General features: G+C 37.8%; 1 protein-coding gene across 1 annotated transcript in view; it reads right to left on the bottom strand.

Moving 5' to 3' along the window:
- NRG4 (neuregulin 4) overlaps positions 1 to 21,373 on the bottom strand; it is a 120,678-nt gene that overhangs the window by 62,340 nt on the left and 36,965 nt on the right. Inside the window, exons 4-6 of the mRNA XM_045541977.1 lie at positions 11,961 to 12,104; positions 11,165 to 11,229; positions 8,372 to 8,465 (exon numbers count right to left, since the gene is read on the bottom strand). Of these exons, the coding sequence (XP_045397933.1) occupies positions 8,372 to 8,465; positions 11,165 to 11,174 (104 nt within the window). The 5' untranslated portion in view covers positions 11,175 to 11,229; positions 11,961 to 12,104. The remainder of the gene's footprint in view (positions 1 to 8,371; positions 8,466 to 11,164; positions 11,230 to 11,960; positions 12,105 to 21,373) is intronic.

The raw sequence follows: 21,373 nt of genomic DNA, 5'->3' as shown, positions 1-21,373 counted from the left end.
GGCATAGAGTTTCAGTTTTACAAGATGAAAAGAGTTATAGAAATAGATGACGGTGATGGTTGCACAACATTATGAATGTATTTAATACTACTGAACTGTACATTTAAAAATGGTGGCCAGGTGCGGTGGCTCATGCCTGTAATCCTAACCCTCCGGGAGGCCGAGGCGGGTGGATTGCTCGAGGTCAGGAGTTCGAGACCAGCCTGAGCGAGACCCCGTCTCTACTAAAAATAGAAATAAATTATCTGGACAACTAAAAATATATATAGAAAAAATTAGCCGGGCATGGTGGCGCATGCCTGTAGTCCCAGCTACTTGGGAGGCTGAGGCAGGAGGATTGCTTAAGCCCAGGAGTTTGAGGTTGCTGTGAGCTAGGCTGATGCCACAGCACTCACTCTAGCCCGGGCAACAAAGTGAGACTCTGTCCCAAAAAAAAAAAAAAAAAAATGGTTAAGATTGTAAATGTTATATATACTTTAAATAGAAAAAAATTCATAACATAAAGATATCTGGAAAAATCCCCAAATCGTTGGAAACCAAACAACATGCTTCTGAATAACCTATGAATCAAATAAATCAAAAGGGAAATTAGAAAGTAATTGTAACTGAACATGAAAGCACAACATGTCAAAAATTATGGGATACAAATAAAATGGTGCTTTTAAGAAAACTTATAGCACTAAATGCTTATTTAAGGAAGGAGAAAAGATCTCAAATCAATGATCTAAGCTTTTACCTTAAAAAAAAACTTGAATAAAAGGCTAAATTAAATGCAAATTAGGAAATAAAGATTAATAATCAATGAAATAGAAAACAGAAACACAAAAAAGAAATATCAATGAAACCAAAAGCAGGCTCTTTGAGAATAAAATGTATAAACCTCTAGTCAAACTGCTGATGAGAAGACATAAATTATCAATTACAGAAATGAGAGAGGGGATATAATTACAGATCACACAGATATCAAGAAGAAAATATGCCAGTTATAGATTTATTTCCTCTCAGCTCCAAACGCACTCTTCTTTGGCCTGCTTTGTAATACTGCAACTAGATCCTGTAAACATTTCTCCTTTGCCAGCTGGCACAATCTTAGGCCTTGTCAGTAGAAGGCACTGGAGATTTTCATCTAGTTTTGCTGAAAAACTAATGCAAAAGTTCAGGCTTCAGAAAAAAGGAAGGTGTTTAGTTTCTTGGCTTCGGTGCATTTGTTTGGCTCTTATGATGCGGCAGCCAGTGAGTGGCTTTACAAGGGAGACTGACTAGCACATGAGTCTCAGTGGCACTGCAGCAAGGAGCTTCCCAACAAGTTTTCTTTGGCAACCCAGGGAGTGGTTTCCTGCTCATTGGCTCTGGCCTAAGGCACCTCAGCAAACTGGTTCCCCATACAGTAAGCCGTAGCCTCACCTTCTTCAATAAGGTCTGAAGCTCAACATGGGAAGGTGGGCAAGGTACTCTAAGTTTGTGGCTGCCCTCTTCATCTGTTATTCCTGTATATTCTTTAGGTTTTACTATAGCCTTCAGTAAACCCTAAAAGTAGTTAATTTCTTTTTACAAACTTAAGATTATTTACATTAAACATTCCCTGTGCAAATTACTATTTTGGATTCTGTCTCTTGACTGGAAGTGACTGAAACAGAATTGTTTCTGGGAGTGATGTCAGAAGACTCTCAAAAATAAGATCTGGGCTGTCGTGATGAACTCCTGTAGCCCCAGGTGCTTGGGAGGCTGAGGTGGAAGGATTTGCTTGAGCCCTGGAGTTTGAGGCCAAACTGGGGAATATAGTGCGACCCTATCTTTAAATTAAAAAAAAATTAGAACAAATTAAAAAAAGATTTGGGGACTGATTTGGTCATGCCCTGAGGCTTAAGTGCAAAAATAAACTCTTTGACAGCAGGCAACAGGATGCTATTAATCCATGGCATGTAGTGATATAACAATTAATTGTGATGAAGTGCCAACTGAAGCAAGTACCTTTGGAGCACTTGACTATTATGGTAGTAATGATGACCATAAGGTGTGGGATAGATTGCCTTGAGTGCTCTAGAGCACTTACAGAAAGAAAACAAAAGAAACTCAAATCCTGGTCTGAGAACCAGAAAGCTCCCACAACAGCCCTAAAATAATCTATTTCTTTTAGCCACAGGGCTGTTTTTGCTAAAATCTAGTACAAAATTTACTTGTTCATGCTTCTGAATTATAATACTAGTTGGATTCATAGTCTTGCCAAGCTTATGTGAATATCAGGAAATTGATAGAGAATGAGCCTCTAGAACTGGGAATGGGTACATCTGATAGGCCAGATGAAATCAGCACTCTCAGATTCCCAGGTTTCCCTGAGACTCCTTTGCCAGCAGAAGGAGCTGGCCTTCCTGTGTCTGAGGAAATTAGCTTTTCTTTGTTTAAAAATCTTACGGTAACCTAACCTGGAGCAAATGCCTCACAAGGGGACACTCATCCTCCTCAAAACTCACTAAAACCACAGTAGATCAATAACTAGGGTCAACTATATTAGTATGCTTCAGGAGTAATGTACACACGGGGACCCAAGAGAAGACAGCTTACATAGTTTACATACCACAAGAGTTACATAACTGTGTGTGTGTGTTTATGTCTATCCTGGGGACACGTGCTGGAGTGGATTCTACAGGTGTTAGACCAAGGAAAGACAAATTTATGGATTTAGGTACACTTACTAGAGAGTCTGGATTTAATATGTTAGAGTCATTTCCTGCTGTATAAGCTAGGAAGTTACTTATTTGGTTGACTGAAACTTGGATTGAGTGGCCTATATTTAATGAGACTGAAATGCAGGAGCTTCCATAGAATGCTATGGCTGTGGACCAGGCTGTGGACCACAGGCCAGTCCCCTAGGCTGTGGACCAGTACTGGTCCGTGGCCCGTTAGGAATCAGGCCATACAGCAGGAGGTGAGTGGCAGGCGAGTGAAGCTTCATCTGTATTTACAGCCACTCCCCATCACTTGCATCACCGACCGAGCTCTGCCTCCTGCCAGCCATTGAAAAATTGTCTTCCATGAAACCAGTCCCTGGTACCAAAAAGGTAGGGGACTGGTGCTATAGAGGAGGGAACATAAGGGCTTAGGGCGATAGGAATGCTGGAGTGGATTTGTCATGCATTATCTGCATGTCCACCTTATCACATCATCTTCCAAGAAGACCTACAAGGCACTGCTGTCACTATGGCATTTGTAAATGTATTAGTGAGGGTATCACCTATATCTTTGAAAAGCTCCGTAGTTGCTTTCCTTTGTAGGACCACATATGACCATGGATGATACCACATGGGGCATCAGATGACCACGTGACCTGGGCTTCCCATTGTGAACTGGGTGCTGTTTGACTCAACTAGCTATAAGTTTTGAGTATGCACACTGTCAAATGGAAATGGCCTATAAGATCAAGTACAGACAGGTCTAGAAGGTATAAGTTACAGGAGCAGGTAGTTCATACTCTGACTTCTGTTGCATTACCTCTTTTCACTCAATCTATGCCTACAGTTTTCTGGGGAGTTCCTTATGACCAACTAAATAAAGAAGAAACTGTTCAAATCCAGTTTATGAGTGGATCTGTATAATATGCTTATACCACCTGAAATTGGACAGCTACAGCATTACAGCCCTACTCAGCAGTGACCCTAATGAGCAACTAATGAAAGAAAATCCTTCCAGTGGGCAGAACTGAGAGCAGTACATTGTCCACTTTATCTGGAGAGGTGGACAGAAGTATGGATCTATGGGCAGTTGCTCTGCAGATATATACAGATCTAAGGACAGTTGTTAACAATTTGGCTGGATGGTCATGGGTAGTAATAACAAGATTGGAAGATTGATGACAAGGAAACCTGGGGAAGAAGTAGGTGGATGGATGTTTCGGAATGGACACAGACTGTGATGATATCTGTGCCCATTGTGATTGCCCAACAAAAGACTTTTGCTGCAGAGGAAGCTCTTACTAACCAGGTTATGTACGATTAGCAACCAAAATAACACTTTTTCTGTTACTCTCTCTCTTCAGCTGCCCTAGTGCTTGCTCAGTGGGTCCAGTAACAAAGTGACCATGGTGGCAGAGGGAGGATACAAATGAGCTTAACAACATGGACCTCCCCTTACCAGAGCTGACCTGACTAATGCCACTACTGAGCGCCAAGTTTGCCAAGGCAGAGATCAACACTGAGTCCCTGATATGGAACCATTTCCTGGGGGAACAGTCAGCCATTTGGTGATAGGTTGAATATACTATACCTTTTTCCATCACGGAGGGAGGCAGAGATTTATTCTCACTGGAATAGACATATTCTGAATATGGATTCACCTTTTTTGCTAATAATGATCTGCTAGCACCACCATCCATGGACTTATCCACCATCACAGTATTCCAAAGAACCTTGCTTCTGATCATGGAACTAATTTCACAGCCTAGGAAGAGATGCTCTGAGCTCATGTCTATGAAATTAGCTGATTTTTACCATATATGCTTCCACTCAGAAGCATCTGGACTAATTAAAGATAAAATGATACCAGTTGGGAGACAACACCCTGAAAGGATGGGGCTCCATCTTATAGGATGCAATATATGCTTTGAATCAGCGATCATCTCATTGGTGCTGTCTCCTCCATAGTCAGAAAATATAGGTCCGGGAATTAAGAGGTGGAATGATAGTGGCTTCAGTCACTATTATACCTAATAACCCATTTGCTGAATTTTTAATTCTCATCCAAGCAATTTTGTTCTCCATACCTATAGAGTAGAGATCATAGTCCCCAAGGGAAGAATGATTCCATCAGGGAATAAAACAATAAATCGAGAGATAAGACTCCTACCTGGTCATTTTGGGCTCTTCATGCCACTAAACCAAAAGTAAAAAGAGTGATTTACTCTATTGGCTTGAGTGGTTGATCCCAATTACCAAGAGGAAATTAAGTTACTGTTATATAATAGGGGAAAGGAAGATTATACCCGAACCCAGGGAATTCTTTGGGGTGCCTCTTAATACTGTCATTATGTCTACTCCCAACAGTACAGGTTATTTGCAAATTATACCAACCAAAAAGCAGCAGGAGTATTGAGGACTCACACCTCTCAGGAAGGAAGGTTTGGGTCTCTCTATCAAGTAAGAAACCTATTGAGGTTATGACTGAAGACAAGGGAAATATGGAACTGGTAGTAGCAGAGGAAGCCGCAGATACCATGTATGGGCTGATGACCAATTATTTACAAAAAGGACTGTAATACATATTTTCTCTGCTTATTATGTGTATGTCTTCATTTGGATATATTAACTGGCTGGGCATGGTGGCTCACGCCTGTAATCCTAGCACTCTGGGAAGCCGAGGCGGGTGGATTGTTTGAGCTCAGGAGTTCGAGACCAGCCTGAGCAAGAGCAAGACCCCGTCTCTACTAAAAATAGAAAGAAATTATATGGACAGCTAAAAATATATATAGAAAAAATTAGCTGGGCATGGTGGCATATGCCTGTAGTCCCAGCTACTTGGGAGGCTGAGGCAGTAGGATCGCTTAAGCCCAGGAGTTTGAGGTTGCTGTGAGCTAGGCTGACGCCACGGCACTCACTCTAGCCCAGGCAACGCAGCGAGACTCTGTCTCAAAATATATATATATATATATATATATATATATATATATATATATTTATATATATATATATGGATATATTAACCATTTCCTTCTTCTTCTTGCTATTATTGAAGGTTAACCTTAGCAATTAGTCTTTATGCAACAGTATATTCAGCCACACTACAATGAAGTTTGAGGAATAATCAATATTACTAGCTATGAAAACAATGACCTTTGGCACTTGATGCTTCTTCATTTGGGTAAGCGCAAGAATTTTTTTATTACATGTAAGTTCAAATGTGTAGAAAGTACACACAGAAGGTGAGCAGCCAAAGGGGTAGACTATGCCACTTACCACTTTATCACCTCCCACCTCTAAATCTACCCTTCCTTGACCTAGTTTTGTGAAACTATGGCTTCAACCTACAACATTTCTCCTTTACCAGTTGCACAATGTTAGGCCTTGTCAGTAAAGGGCACTGGAGGAACACTGTAAGAAGGGCCTTTTCTTCTTGTACCCTTAAATATTGTTATAATAGCCTATAGGGCTAGATTAAAAATGAGGTCCTAAAAGCACTAGAAAGCTATTATTTCTATAAAATATGATTTAAAAATATTTCTGCCATTCAACTTCACTGAACCTTCAGTCACTGTGTTCCTTCCTTTTCTCTCAGTCTCCTTTTTGTTCCTCCCCTCCACTGCTTCATTTCCTTTAGGTGTTTAACAACTCCAGGGTACGCCATCCACATTGCGTACAAGGTGCCAGTCCCACAGAATATCCTGCTATTGAGCAACAAGTGCAACCTTGCTTCATTCTCTATCCATTATAAACCCACGAGGCATGGTTTCAACTATTCCTTAATTATTACTTTTAAAGTTTGAAATTAGGAAGAAACGGGACATATTTTTAAACCTGGTGTGGGCTACCAGCAAAGTTGGCTATTGTCTTTCATTGGTAACTTTTTGAAAATATACTAAAAATGCATCTAACCAAGGTACAAAAGTAGGGTGACAACCTATGTTTCTTTCCATTTTAATGACTCTCCAAATTCTAATACTCCTAATTCTTTCTTTCAACTTATTCAGTGCAGTATAACAGACACTTAGTACACAAATACTAAGCATACAGCTTAATGGACCAAGTACTCTGACCACAATACAATTAAATTAGATATTAAAGGATAACAAAAAACTCTAACGGTTAAAGAAATCATAATGGAAAAATTTTAAAACTTAAAACCGAATAATAAACTATAAAATTTTTAGGATGAAGCAAATATGTATTTGAAAATTGTTAACATTAAATGTACTTCTAACAAGCATTTTAGTTTCATTTTATAAATGCCATATCCCCATAGAAAAAATTCAGAATGAATATAAGGTTAAGCGAAACTTGGGAGTTGTATTCAAAAGCCGTTTCTTTCTTCTTCCTAGCTATGTGACCTTTGACAAGTCACTTAATTTCTCATTTTCTTCTTATTTTTCTATTGTCTAAGGTCTCCCTGCCTCCCTTCTCTACTGTCTAAAGTTTTTGAGAGAAGATTTAAAATGTAAATAAAGAACAGGATCAGCAACAAAATTTTGGGGGAGCAATGGAAATATTCTATTAATATAGTTCGATATGGCGGTGGCAGTGACTTCACAGGTATAAACGTTTGTCAAAATTAATCAATTGTGCACTTCGAATGAATGTAGTTTATCATACATAAATTATATCTCACCAAATAGACTTAAAAAGAAACAAAAGAACATTGTTGAGGCACAGGGGTAGGTGTTAAGTAATTGTTAGTTTGTATCTCCACCCCCTTCCCTTTGTATCTTCACTTGAAAGGAAAAACACTTAGGCACTATTCCCCGTAAGAAAATCCCTAAAAACTTCCTGCCATAATTATGAGGTTATTACTCTTGGCCTCCTCTACTTCACACTAAATCCCAGTATCTTTAACTTTCCCTACAAATTCCACCTTTCTATCCTTTTGCATAGAAAGATCTTAAATTTAGATTGTATACCTCTCATTTCAGTTAAAGAACAAAAAAATAGTAATTCACATATATTACAAAATAGCTTGAGGTATTTTGTTGTTAGCTCCACAAAGTCTACGGGCCTCACTGGCACTACTATGTTGCTAACTCATGTACTAAAAGAGGATTAATACATACACTTAAATCCTATTCAACCAAACTTACAGGAAGCCAGCTATGCAATTACTATTTTGAAGTCTTTATTGATTACTGGCTATATCCATACTCCCAAAGTGAATTATATTATTTTAAAACAAGAGTGGCTAAGATAACCTTCTTTTTTATTTGCTACTACCATTAGAAAAACTTAACTCTTCATTTTCTTTTTAACATATCAAGTGTAAGTTTTGGTACCAACTCAGTTCTCATGTATTTATGTATTCTAAACTCAGAACAAAATACCTTGTGTTGCACTTTTGACATTAGTGAATTCTCTAGCTGTTTTGCCAGTAATATTAAACACAGACTGTCTGCCCTAAATTGCTACAATCAGAGAGTTCACTGAAATAGATTATTTCTAAGAAATCTGTCTAGGCTAGAAACTACCATTACCCATTTTCAAAATAAATACCTGATGAGCGAGATTTTTATTTCCTATTTTGTTTTTGTTTTGTCTTAAAAGCATAATTTTACCCTATGTAAATATGAAAACACACTTTTTCATCTTACATTTTTTGCTTACTTTTTAATCATTTCTCAAAGAAGTTAGTAGATGATAAAAAATAAAATTACCCTCTCCCCCCAGTCCATTTCACTCACCTACAAAATGGGCTGGGAATAGTAGGTATCACATAACAAATCCCCCCATTCAGGCAAAATGACCTGTGACTGGGACCACAGGGCTCTTCGTGATCTAAAACACATACATATATGAAATAGAGAAAGGCAATTAAAGTTTTTCTAATGCAACAAGGAATAGGAATAACTAGCTTAGAATGAAGTAGCAATCCTAAAATTCACAATTAAGAATTTTTTCTCAAAGTGAAAGACTTAATCTTATTCCTTACTTGATAGGAACTTCCATCCTTTTGAGGGAAAAATTAATCCATCCTAAAGATATGGGCATTAATTATAATGGATTTAGAAGCTATATAATAGAAATAAGGAATATCTATATCAGTCAGATTAAAAGGTGATTAGGATCTTAGAATAAATAGGACCTTTCTTATTTAGCACAGAGATTCTGTATTATTACTTAAAGCTTCCCTGTCCCAAGGTTTTATTTCGATTCTTATTTTTCCTATTGGGTCTCAAATGTATTAAAATTTGAAACTGTGGTGGAAAAAGATTTAGATGATTGGAATACATTTTTATTTCCAAAATTATCTTTAAATATTCCTATATGACAGTCTTAATGTGAAAGCCAAAAATAATTGTATACAGTTTTGATTTGCAAGGTGATTTTAGGTAATAGCTAGTAACTGTAAAGAAATATCTAAAGTTCTAAAGAAAAATTATAAACCTATGTCATACAGCCAAATGTTTCAGAATGTTAAGAAAATAAACCTCCATTTATCTCTTGCTTCTTTTCTCTTCCTCTTCTTTCTCCACCCTCACCTTCCTTCTTTGTCTTTGACCTTTCCTTTATCATTCTTTTATCTCTTTGCCTTCCTTTTCTCCCTTGGTACCACTCCCCCATTCCAGCTTCACCCTGACCCAATTATCTTAAAAAAAAGAAAAAAATCCCTTTCCTTTGACTCCTGGCCACCAAAGTTACTGTATAGAAAAAATTAGCAGTAATAATAGAAGAATTCATTGAGTCATTATACTACTAATTTATGATGAGAAGAGAAAACAGCTGAATACTTTATCTTTTAGCCTTAAAGGCAGGATTATTTTGCTTTAAAATTACACATTGTGGCCGGGCGTGGTGGCTCACGCCTGTAATCCTAGCACTCTGGGAGGCCGAGGCGGGTGGATCGCTCGAGGTCAGGAGTTCAAGACCAGCCTGAGCAAGAGTGAGACCCCGTCTCTACTAAAAATAGAAATAAATTATCTGGCCAACTAAAACTATATATATAGAAAAAATTAGCCGGACATGGTGGCACATGTCTGTAGTCCCAGCTACTCAGGAGGCTGAGGCAGTAGGATCGCTTAAGCCCAGGAGTTTGAGGTTGCTGTGAGCTGGGCTGATGCCATAGCACTCACTCTAGCTCGGGCAACAGAGCAAGACTCTGTCTCAATAAATAAATAAATAAATAAATAAAATAAAATAAAATCATACATTGTTAGTTCCTGATTGTTTCTGTCTAGGAAATGACCCAGAATCACCTAACGTGAAAAAGAAAATGGCATTACTCCCATTAGGCCTCCAATTTGGCATTTAAACAAAAAGTATACTAAATTTTTAAAAAATTGTATAGCATTTATTTGCCATTAAGGTGTCAATCAATACCTGTTAAGATACAATTGCTATGAGTCAGATGTCTTCATAATTAGAATTTGAAATTTTAAAACTTTTTTACTTTAGATTGAGAAAAATATACTTCAACATCACATTATTAACTATAAAAATAAAAAAATGCAAAGAGGAAAACAGAACTAAAGAGAATTTAACTAGTAAAGGAGAAACTAAACTAACCAAACCTAATTTTTTAAGATATTTTTCTTTTTTACACAATGCCATGCTTCATTATAATCAAAAAACTTTTAATAAGATTATACACATTTTCAGGAATAATTTGGCTAACAAATAAAATCTCAATCTGCCGGACGCGGTGGCTCACGCCTGTAATCCTAGCACTCTGGGAGGCCGAGGTGGGAGGATCGCTGGAGGTCAGGAGTTCAAGACAAATAAAATCTCAATCAACATTTCATTATATCAGCATCACGAGAGCCATCAAATATGGGTTTCCATTAAGGGTGCAATGTAACTTTATCACTGTTAAAAATTAATGTCTTAGTTTTTAACTGGATTATAAGCAGGTATCTCTCAACATATGGTATTTTATCAGCAAAGAAAACTCATCTAATCCGAATGACTCTATTTTTATTCTGGTTGATTTCTTGGTCTCACTCTGTTGTCCGGGCTGAAGTGCAGTGGCGTCACCATAGCTCACTGCAACATCGAATTCCCGGGCTCAAACAATCCTTCTGCCTCAGTCTCTCTAGTAGCTGGGACTACAGGCCACACCACTACACCCGACTAATTTTTTAAATAATTTTTTGTAGAGACGAGGTCTCACCATGTTGCCCAGGCTGGTCTAGAACTCTTGGCCTCTAGTGATCCTCCCACTTCACCCTCCCAAAGTGCTGGGATTACAGGTGTGAGCCACCATGCCCAACCACTGATTTCATTTATTTATTGAGAACTTGATCTCAGATACAGAATAAGTTAGAATTTGTCAGTTTATGAAAACCAATAAAACATGTAAGTTTAAAATAAAATAGTTTTTTTTATGTTATAAAGGGCGGGCTTTCAAAATCAAAATATTTCATATTCTAGAATGATGTTAGATGGGAACAATAAAGCCTGTGCTAATATACATTTTTTGTTGTTGTTCTATTGCTATGTGACACACATTGAAAAACTATAAACTTACAAGAAATTACCTGTTGGCATCTTAATTTTTAAATAGTTTCATTCTTGGTCAAAACTTAGGGTTGAAAAACGGCACCTAAAACAGTTTAAAATTAATAACTTAGGAAAAATGATCTTTTGAGGACATTATAAAATGTCAAATATTCCAATAGCAATACTCTTAAATATTGAAAATAATTAAGACAGTTACCAGCAAAAAATTTAGTTACAGCATTTTTTTAGATACTTACTACATATCAATAAAAAATCTGAACAAATAAAACTAAAAGATCAACATTAAATAGTATAAATGCACTAAATATAAATCATTGCCTGAATAATATAATTTAATCTTAAATATTTCTCTGCAGAAAAGTCTAATAAGCTTTACCTTTAGTAAACATTATTAATATGGCAGTGTACTATGAGATTTTTTATGAAAGATCTCAGGCAATAAATGAAACTGAATGACCTGAATTGACTTTTTACTTTTTCATAAAGCCTATTTATAATCTGACTTTTAAGTAGAATCCGTAACTTCCCATTTTTCAATTTATTGAAAATAGCCAAATACTACAGAAAAATCTTTAACAGCATTTAAACTTTTACATTTCTATAGAACCTTTAAAACTTTTTATAAAAGCACTTTTAAGCTTCCTGTAGGTTACACATTACATTTACCAGTCTACACATGCCTTTCTTTTAAAAAATGTCTGGTATCTGGCAAAGCAAAGTAGCTAATGAGACATACTTATGTGTAAAGTTATTTGCTATAATAGAAACAAAGGAATTAAAACATATTTGAAGAGATGAAACACTTATACTTACATTATGATTACAAGCTCTCAATTCTGTTCCTTAAAGGCCACCTACTCCTGACTTAAGCACAAAGACTTTGTAACAGAAATCTCAATCTACAACTTCCCATTAACACAGGTGTAATATCAAGGTCTTCTCCCAAAGCCAATCGCTCTGTCAGACACAGACAAAGGGGGGCGGGGGAGAGAGAAGGGGGAGGGAAGGAAGAGAAAGAAAGCAAGATATTACCCATTTGATTTCAGATGATCATTGGCTCATTCTGAGTTTCTTTTTGCCAAACAAATAGGACTTACCCTCAACAAAAACTTAAATTCACACAAAAAAAATAAGTTTAGTTGGACATGCAGTGTTTCAAAAGTTTTTGAATACTGCAGACTGCAGCAGCTGTGACTTGCATTTTACAACATGTCAAAAATCTGATTTATATGGCTGCAGTGTGCAGTGTGGGCGAGGTCAAGACCAACCAAGGTGTGCACAGAGGTCAGGCACTGGTCGAGGGAACCACCCCTTCAGTCGTCATGTTCAGAGTTGCAAATGGAGCAGAATTTTATTTAGAAAAGGATTTGTACTAAGCTGCACTCCCAAATCACTGTCCAAGTTTTAAAATTATGAAATAAACCACATTCTTTAGACTCCTTAGTTATCTTTGCTTGTGTGAATAATTGAAGAGTGCTGTGTAAGTTTGGGAGAAAAGGACTTTTAACGTGGAGCTAATAGATAATTATTCCACAGGATTTTTTAAAATAATTTTTTAAAATTTGTGTTTTATATGGTTTGTGTTTCCTTACAAATCACAAAATTTACATATATAATACTCAATAGCTATAATAGAATTTATAACACCATATTCAATTTAAAATGAATATAATCAATGAACTTGACTAATTTTACTAGTACTGATGGTAATATAACTACCTGAATACTATGGCAAAGCTATTACACATGCATTAAGGATAGTTAAGTTTTAAAAATCATAAATGATTTAAAAATATTTACTAAAACTATAATTTTATTTAAATAAAGTACAATGCTCTTCATCATATAATTATCTAAATCATGCCAAGCGTTTAAATAGTTATCTTTTCCAAAACTACAATTCAGACATTACTATTTGATTAATGTAAAACATAGAAACTAATACTTTTTTTTTTTTTTGAGACAGAGTATCACTCTGTAGCCCAGGCTAGAGTGCCATGGCGTCAGCCTAGCTCACAACAACCTCAAACTCCTGGGCTTAAGCAATTCTTCTGCCTCAGCCTCCCAAGTAGCTGGGACTACAGGCATGTGCCACCATGCCCGGCTAATTTTTTTTCTATATATTTTTAGCTGTCCAGATCATTTCTTTCTATTTTTTTTTTCCAGTAGAGACGGGGTCTCCCTCTTGTTCAGGCTGGTCTCGAACTCCTGACCTCAAGCGATCCTCCCGCCTCGGCCTCCCAGTGTGTTAGGATTACAGGCATGAGCCACCGTGCCTGGCCATTTGTTTTGTTCTTTTAAGAAAATAATCTCATAATCATACACTATGAAAACAACTGTCTTCATTATCATATATTATCTCCCACATTCAAAGGCAATTTTTACATAGCCATAACCATTATACAGGCATACTTCATCTTATTGTGCTTTGCTTTATTGTGCTTCATGAATATTGTGGGTTTTTTCTTTTTAATAAGTTGAAGGTTTGTGACAACCCTGCATTGAACAAGTCTATCAGCACCATTTTTCCAGCAGCATGTGCTCAATTTCTGTCTCTGTGTCACATTTTGGCAATTCTTACAATATTTCAAACTTATTCATTATAATTATATCTGGTGATCTATCACCACTGATCTTTGATATTATTATTCTAATTGTTTTAGGACACCATGAACCATGCCCATATACGACAGCGAACTTAATAATAAATGTAGTGTGTATTCTCAATGCTTCACTGACTGGCTGTTCCCCTATCTCCCTTCTCCTTGGGTATCCCTATTCCCTGAGACACAAGAATACTGAAATTAGGCCAATTAATAACCCTACAATGGCCTCTAAATGTTCAAGCAAAACCATGGTCTCTCACTTTAAATCAAAAGTTAGAAATGATTAAGCTTAGTGAGGAAGACATATTGAAAGCTAAGATAGGCTGAAAGCTAGGTTTCTTACGCCAAACAGTTAGGGAAGTTGTGAATACAAAGGAAAAGTACCTGAAGATTAAAAGTGCTACTCCAGTGAACACATGAATGATAAGAAAGCAAAATAGCCTTACTGCTGATACGGACAAAGTTTTAGTGATCTGAATATAAGGTCAAATCATCCACAACATTCCCTTAAGCCAAAGCCTAATCAAGAACAAGGCCCTAACTCTTGTCAATTCTGTGAAGCCTGAGACAGGTAAGTAAACTGTAGAAGAAAACCTGGAAGCTAGCAGAGGTTGGTCCATGAGGTTTAAAGAAAGAAGCCATCCCTATAACATAAATGTGCAAGGTGAGGCAGCAAGTACTGATGTAGAACCTGAGGCAAGTTATCTAGAAGATCTAACTAAGATCATTGATGAAGAAAGCTACTCTAAACAACAGATTTTCAATGTAGACGAAACAGCCCTCTGTTGGAAGAAGATGCCATCTAGGACTTTTATATCTAGAGAGAAGTCAATGTCTAGCTTCCAAGCTTCAAAGAACAGCCTAACTGTCTCGTTAGGGGTTAACGCAGCTGATGACTTTAAGTTGAAGCCAGTGCTCATTTACCATTTTGAAAATCCTAGGGCCCTTAAGAGTTACACTAAATCTATTCTGCTTATGCTCTAGAAACAGAACAACAAAGCCCAGATGACAGCACATCTGTTAACAGCACAGTTTACTGATTATTTTAAATCCAGTGTTGAGCCTTACTGCTCATAAAAAAAAGATTCCTTTCAAAATATTACTACTCATTAACAATGCACCTGGTCACTCAAGAGCTCTGATGGAGATGTACAAGGAGATGAATGTTTTGGTTTTTTTTTTTTTTGAGACAGAGTCTCACTCTGTTGCCCGGGCTAGAGTGCCATGGTGTCAACCTAGCTCACAGCAACCTCAAAATCCTGGGTTCAAGCAATCCTTCTGCCTCAGCCTCCTAAGTAGCTAGGACTACAGGCATGTGCCACGATGCCCAGCTAATTTTTTCTATATATATTTTTAGCTGTCCATATAATTTCTTTCTATTTTTAGTAGAGACGGGGTTTCACTCTTGCTCAGGCTGGTCTCGAACTCCTGAGCTCAAACAATCCGCCTGCCTCAGCCTCCCAGAGTGCTAGGATTACAGGCGTGAGCCACCGTGCCCGGCCACAAGGAGATGAATGTTGTTTTCATGCCTGCTAACACCACATCCATTCTGCAGCCCATGGATCAAGGAGTAGTTTTGACTTTCAAGTCTTATTATTTAAGAAACACAGTTTGGGCCCGGCGTGGTGGCTCACGCCTGTAATCCTAGCACTCTGGGAGGCTGAGGCGGGTGGATTGCTCAAAGTCAGGAGTTCGAGACCAGCCTCAGCAAGAACGAGACCCCGTCTCTACTAAAAAATTGAAAGAAATTATCTGGACAACTAAAATATATATACAGAAAAAAATTAGCCAGGCATGGTGGCGCATGCCTGTAGTCCCAGCTACTGGGGAGGCTGAGGCAGTACGATCGCTTAAGCCCAGGAGTTTGAGGTTGCTGTGAGCTAGGCTGACGCCACGGCACTCACTCTAGCCCGGGCAACACAGTGAGACTCTGTCTCAAAAAAAAAAAAAAAAAAAAAGAAACACAGTTTGTAAGGCTAGAGTTGCCATAGATCAGTGATTCCTCTAATGGATCTGGGCAAAGTAAACTGAAAACCTCCTGGAGAGAATTCACTATTTTAGATTTCATTAAGAATTATCATGAAGAAGGGGTCAAAATATCAACATTTAACAAGAGTTTGGAAGAAGTTGATTCCAACTCTCATAGATGGCTTTGAGGGGTTCAAGACTTCAGTGAAGGAACCAGAATTAGAAGTGGAGCCTGAAGATATGACTGACTCGCAGCAATCTCATGATAAAATGTTTATTAATAACAAGTTGTTTTTATGGATGAGCAAAAAAAAAAAAAGTGGTTTGTTGAGATGAAATTTATGCCTGGTGAAGATGCTATGAACATTGCTGAAATAACAACAAAGGATTTAAAATATTACATAAGCCTTGTTGATAAAGCATAAGCAGGATTTGAGAGGATGGACTCCAACTTTGAAAGAAGTTCTACTGTGGGTAAAATGCTTTCAAACAGCATTGCATACTACATGCTTCCTTTCATGAAAGGAAGAGTCAACTGATGCAGCAAACTTCGTTGTCTTATTTTAAGAAATTGCCACAGTTACCCCAAGATTTGGCAACCACCCTGATCAGTCAGCAGCCATCAACATCAAAGCAAGACTCTCCACCAGCAAAAGACTCCAACTCACACTAAAGGCTCAGATGATCCTTAGCATTTTTTAGCAAGAAAGTATTTTAAAATCAAGATGTGTACATTGTTTTTTAGACAAAATGCTACTGCATATTTAATAGACTACAACATAATATAAACACAACTTTCATACACATTGGGAAACCAGAAACTTCATGTGACTCACGTTATTGCAATATTTGCTTTACTGTGATATTTGCTCTGTTGTGGTATTCTGGAACCAAACCGCAATATCTCTGAGGTATACCTGACATACACACATAAATTGTTTCAGCTTATAGTGTTTGAATTTTAAAATAATGCTTTTGTGAAAAAAATCAGTATCCTTTATTATTTGTACTATGGAACTATGATGCTGTCTACTAACATGAAAATAATTACTAAATTGCGTGTGGAAGTTAACCTGTGACTTCATAAATGACACTCAAGGTATATTTATTTAGAGACATATCATGTTTGTGTTGACTATTTTTTGCACAATGTAAATAAGCAAATGAAAATTTCATGTGATTCAACCTAATATTCTCATAGACACATGTGTACATCACTATATTTACACACACACACAAAAACAATGCTAACTGTTGAGAATCAGGGAAAGATTCCAAGAGGTAGTATTATTTGTGCTTAACCTTGAAGAATGAGCAAAAGTTTGTAAACAGATATGAATGAACATTCTAGACAGAGATAACAGAATGTTCAAAGGCACGGAAGAAGGAAGATTTAATTATGTTCAAATAATTCAGGGTAGATCACAGTTAAGGATATGTGCAGTGTGTTGGGAGTGTGTGTGTGTGTGTGTGTGTGTGTGTGTGTGTGAGAGAGAGACAGAGAGAGAAAGAGAGAGAGAGAGAGAGAGAGAGAGAGTGTGTGTGTGTGTGTGTGTGTGTGTGTGTGTGTGTGTGTGTGTGTGTGTATGGGCGGGGGGATGGTTATAGAAGCATGGGATGGTTGGGGAAAGAGTGGCAAGAATAGATAGTCTAAAACAAGCAGGGTCCAAATTGTGGACTTTATCTTAAACGCAATGGAAGCCTCTGAAAGCTTTTTAGCAAAAGAGTGACATGATCACATCTGCATTTCAGAAAATTCATTTTGATGGCAGTGTGGAAAATAGATTGAAACCTGCTAAGGCAATGGTATCAGAGAATGCAGTTTGGAGGCTATTTTAATAATCAGTAGTAGTGGAGAAATAAAGCAATAGGAATTAGAATAAAGGAGAAGGAGAGATAAAAACTTACCCATCAGGTACAATGAACACTATTCTGGTGATGGACACACTAAAAACCCTGACGTCAGCATTATACAGTGTATCCATGTAACAAAAACAGTTGTTCCTCCTTAATAGTTTGAAATTTTAAAAAACATAAAAAAACAACAAAAATGACAGGGGGCTGGGTGCAGTGGCTCATGCCCATAATCCCAGCACTTCAGGAGGAAGGCTGAGGCAGGAGGATCACTTGAACCCAGGAGTTTGAGGCCAGCCTGGCAGCATACCAAGAATCTGTCTCTAAAAGAAATTTAAAAATTATCTGGGCCTGGCGGCATACATGTGTAGTCCCAGCTATTCGGGAGGGTGAGGCAGGAGGATCACCCGCGACCAGGAGTTTCAGGTGATAGTGAGCTATGACCATGACACTGCATTCCAGCCTGGGCCACAGAGCAAGACCCTGTCTCAAAAAAAAAAAAAAAAAAAAAAAGACATGAGACAAGGTGAAAAAAATTAAGAATGCTAATTCCTTTAACTGGCATAGCAACAAGTAATCAATCAATACTGAATAAAATTAGGGAAAAAGAGTTTTTGACTGTTCCAGCCTCCTGACGTTTTCCTTTTTCCTTTAGTTCTAGAGAAAACTTAAATAAAATCCTTTGTGGTAGAAAACTTAAAAAAAAAAAAAAGAATAAAGGAGAGGGATAATTAAAAACTATTCTGTAGAGCTGCAGAAAAGGTGAGCAGGGTAAGAAAGAAAATTCAAAGATAACTTTCAAGTATTGCTGAAATTAAACAAGTGAAGAAATAGCTATTAGGGAAATGCAATATTAAAACCACAATGAGGTGATGTCAGCAAGATGGCTGAACAGAGATGCCTGGCACTTGTCCTCCCCATAAGAAAGGACCAAGGTGACAAATAAACAGCTCAGATTTGACTAGAGTACAGAAGGGAGAGCACTGGAGCATAGAAGTAAGAGCTCAGGAGTACAGCAGGGGAGTGGAGAGGCACCTATGCTGAAGCCTAGGAGGGCAACATGGAGGCACCTAGCCTTTGTAGTCCCATTTCCCCCACCTGAATCAGACTGTCCTGGAGACAGGAGGGACTTCCCCTTTAGGGGGAAAGGCAAGCAGGAGAACCCCACCAACCCCCATTGCCACCACAAATACCTACAGTCCTTACTACAAGAGAACCTCAAAGTCCTCTCAAGCCTTGAGCCCAGTTCCTAGAGGAACAGTCTGGCAGTCCTACCCAGGGTGAACCCATTCTTGAGCCAGCCAAACCACTGCATGCCTTCCCTCATGCAGGAAGAGGTCTCTGAGCCAACAAGCAACTGAAACACCCCCAGGCAGGCAAAGTGGCTCATGCTCAAGACCTAAAAAAGGCCCCATGGTGCCCACCCACTGTGGACACACTCCTGGCATGCCCTAGGCCCTGCACCTGCAGTCAAGGCCTGAGAAACAGCCTTACAGGCTGCCCCTGGCAGGCATGGCCCCAGGCCAGATGAGCAATTGTATGCCCATGCCCCTAGCTGGAGTAACTGCCCCAATCCTAGTGAGCAAGATCCCAAATTGTCTGATCCACCATGTGCACACATGTGCCCTGACCTGAGGACAGCCCAGTGAGCTCACCCCCAGCAAATCTGCACCACTACCATCACAAATTCTCAGTCTAGGCCATTGAGAGACTTGCAAATATCACTAGCATAGGTTACAGGTGAAAAAACTACATGGAGACTATACTACCGCATTCACCTAGAACCAAAGCCAATGCACCCCACTGAACCAACACCCCAAGACCCATCTATATGAACAAGTCTTTCCAAATGAAACCTACTCCATAAAATTGGAAGAGGCTATTATTCCACCAGAGGTGTAGAAATCAACAGAGAGACACATCAAACATAAAAAGGCAAGGAAACATGATACCTCCAGAGGAATACAATAGTTCTCCAGTAACAGATCCAATCATAAGGAAATACACAGAATGCCAGAAAAAGAAATCAAAATAATAATCTTAAGGAAACCCAGTGAGATATAAGAGATTACAGATAGACAATTCAATGAAATCAGAAAACAATTCATGATTTGAATGTGAAATTCAATAAAGAGATACATAAAAAAACTAAGCAAATCCTAGAGCTGAATGATTCAATGAATTAAATAAAAAATACAACTGAGAGCTTCAACAATAGACTAGATCAAGCAGAAGAAAGAATTTCTGAACTTGAAGACAGGTCTTTTGCAATAACAGGAAGACAAAAAAAAAAGGAAAATAAAACAAATGAGAAAGATGACAGGATTTATGGGACACCATTAAGTGAACAAATATTTGCATTATGAGCATTCCAGAAGTTGAAGAGAAGGGAAAAGTAGAAAACATATTTAATGAAATAACAGCTAAAAACTTCCCAGGTCTCTGGAGAGAGATGGATATCCAGATCCAGGAAGTGAAAAGAATCCCAAACAGGTACTCTCCAGGCCAAAATTACCATTGAATTGTCAAAAGACAAAGACAAAGAAAGAATTCTAAAAACAGCAAGAGAAGAGTGTCAAGTCACACATAAAGAAAATCCCATTAATCTAATAGCAGATTTCTCAGCAGAAATCTTACAGCCCAGTAGAGAACGGGATGATATATTCAAAGTACTAAAAGGAAACAAAACAAAACAAAACCAAAAACCCTGTCAGCCAAGAATATGATACCCAGTGAAACTATCCTTCAGAAATGAAGGAGAAATAAAATCTCTTACAGACAAGCAAAAACTAAGAGAACTCATCACCACTAGACTGGCCTTACAAGAAATGCTCAAGGGAATCTTAAATCTGGAAGTAAAAAGATGATAACCACCATCATGAAAACATGCAAAACTATAAAAACTCATGGGTAGAGCTGATACACAAAGGAGAAAGAGAAAGGAATCAAACCTTATCACTACAGAAAATCATCCAACTCCAAAAATAAACAATAAGAAGGAAGTAAGGAACAAAGGATATACAAAACAACCAGAAAACAATCAATAAAATGACAGTAGTAAGTCCTCATCTATCAATAATCTCGAATGTCAACGGACTAAATCCCCCATATAAAAGAAATAGACTGACTAAATAGATTTAAAAAAACAAGACCCAACTACATGCTACCTACAAGAAATTCACCTTGCCCATAAAGACACACACAGACTGAACATGAAGGGATTAAAAAAGATATTCCATGCAATAAAGAAAATGTGGAATACTATTCAGACATAAAAAATAATGAAATAATGTCCTTTGCAGCAACTTGAACTGTAGGTCATTATCCTAAGTGAAGTAACTCTGGAATGGAAAAACAAATACTACATGTTCTCGCTTATAAGTGGGAACTAAACTATGGGTATGCATGGTCATGCAGAGTGTCATAAGGGACACTGGAGAGTCAGAAGGGGAGGTTAGGAGGAAGATAAGGGATGAAAAATTACCTACTGGGTATAATATACAGTATTCAGGAGATGGGTACACTAAAGGCCCAGACTTCACCACGATACAATTCATCCATGTAACAAAAACTTGTACCACTTGTACTCCCCTACATCTATTGAAATAATAATAAAAAAAATCCTCACAAACGAAAACCAAAAGTGAGCAAGAGTAGCTCTACTTACATCAGATAAAACAGACCAAATCAAAAGCTGTAAAGAGAGACAAAGATGGATATGATATAATAATAAAGGGATCAATTCCGTAAGCAAATGTAACAATTATAAATACAAATACACTCAATATCAGAGCACTC

The sequence above is a fragment of the Lemur catta genome, chromosome 1 (assembly GCF_020740605.2).
Source record: "Lemur catta isolate mLemCat1 chromosome 1, mLemCat1.pri, whole genome shotgun sequence".
NCBI lineage: Eukaryota > Metazoa > Chordata > Mammalia > Primates > Lemuridae > Lemur > Lemur catta.
The sequence above is the reverse complement of the archived record's forward strand: the minus strand, read 5'-3'. Positions and strand labels throughout refer to the sequence as shown.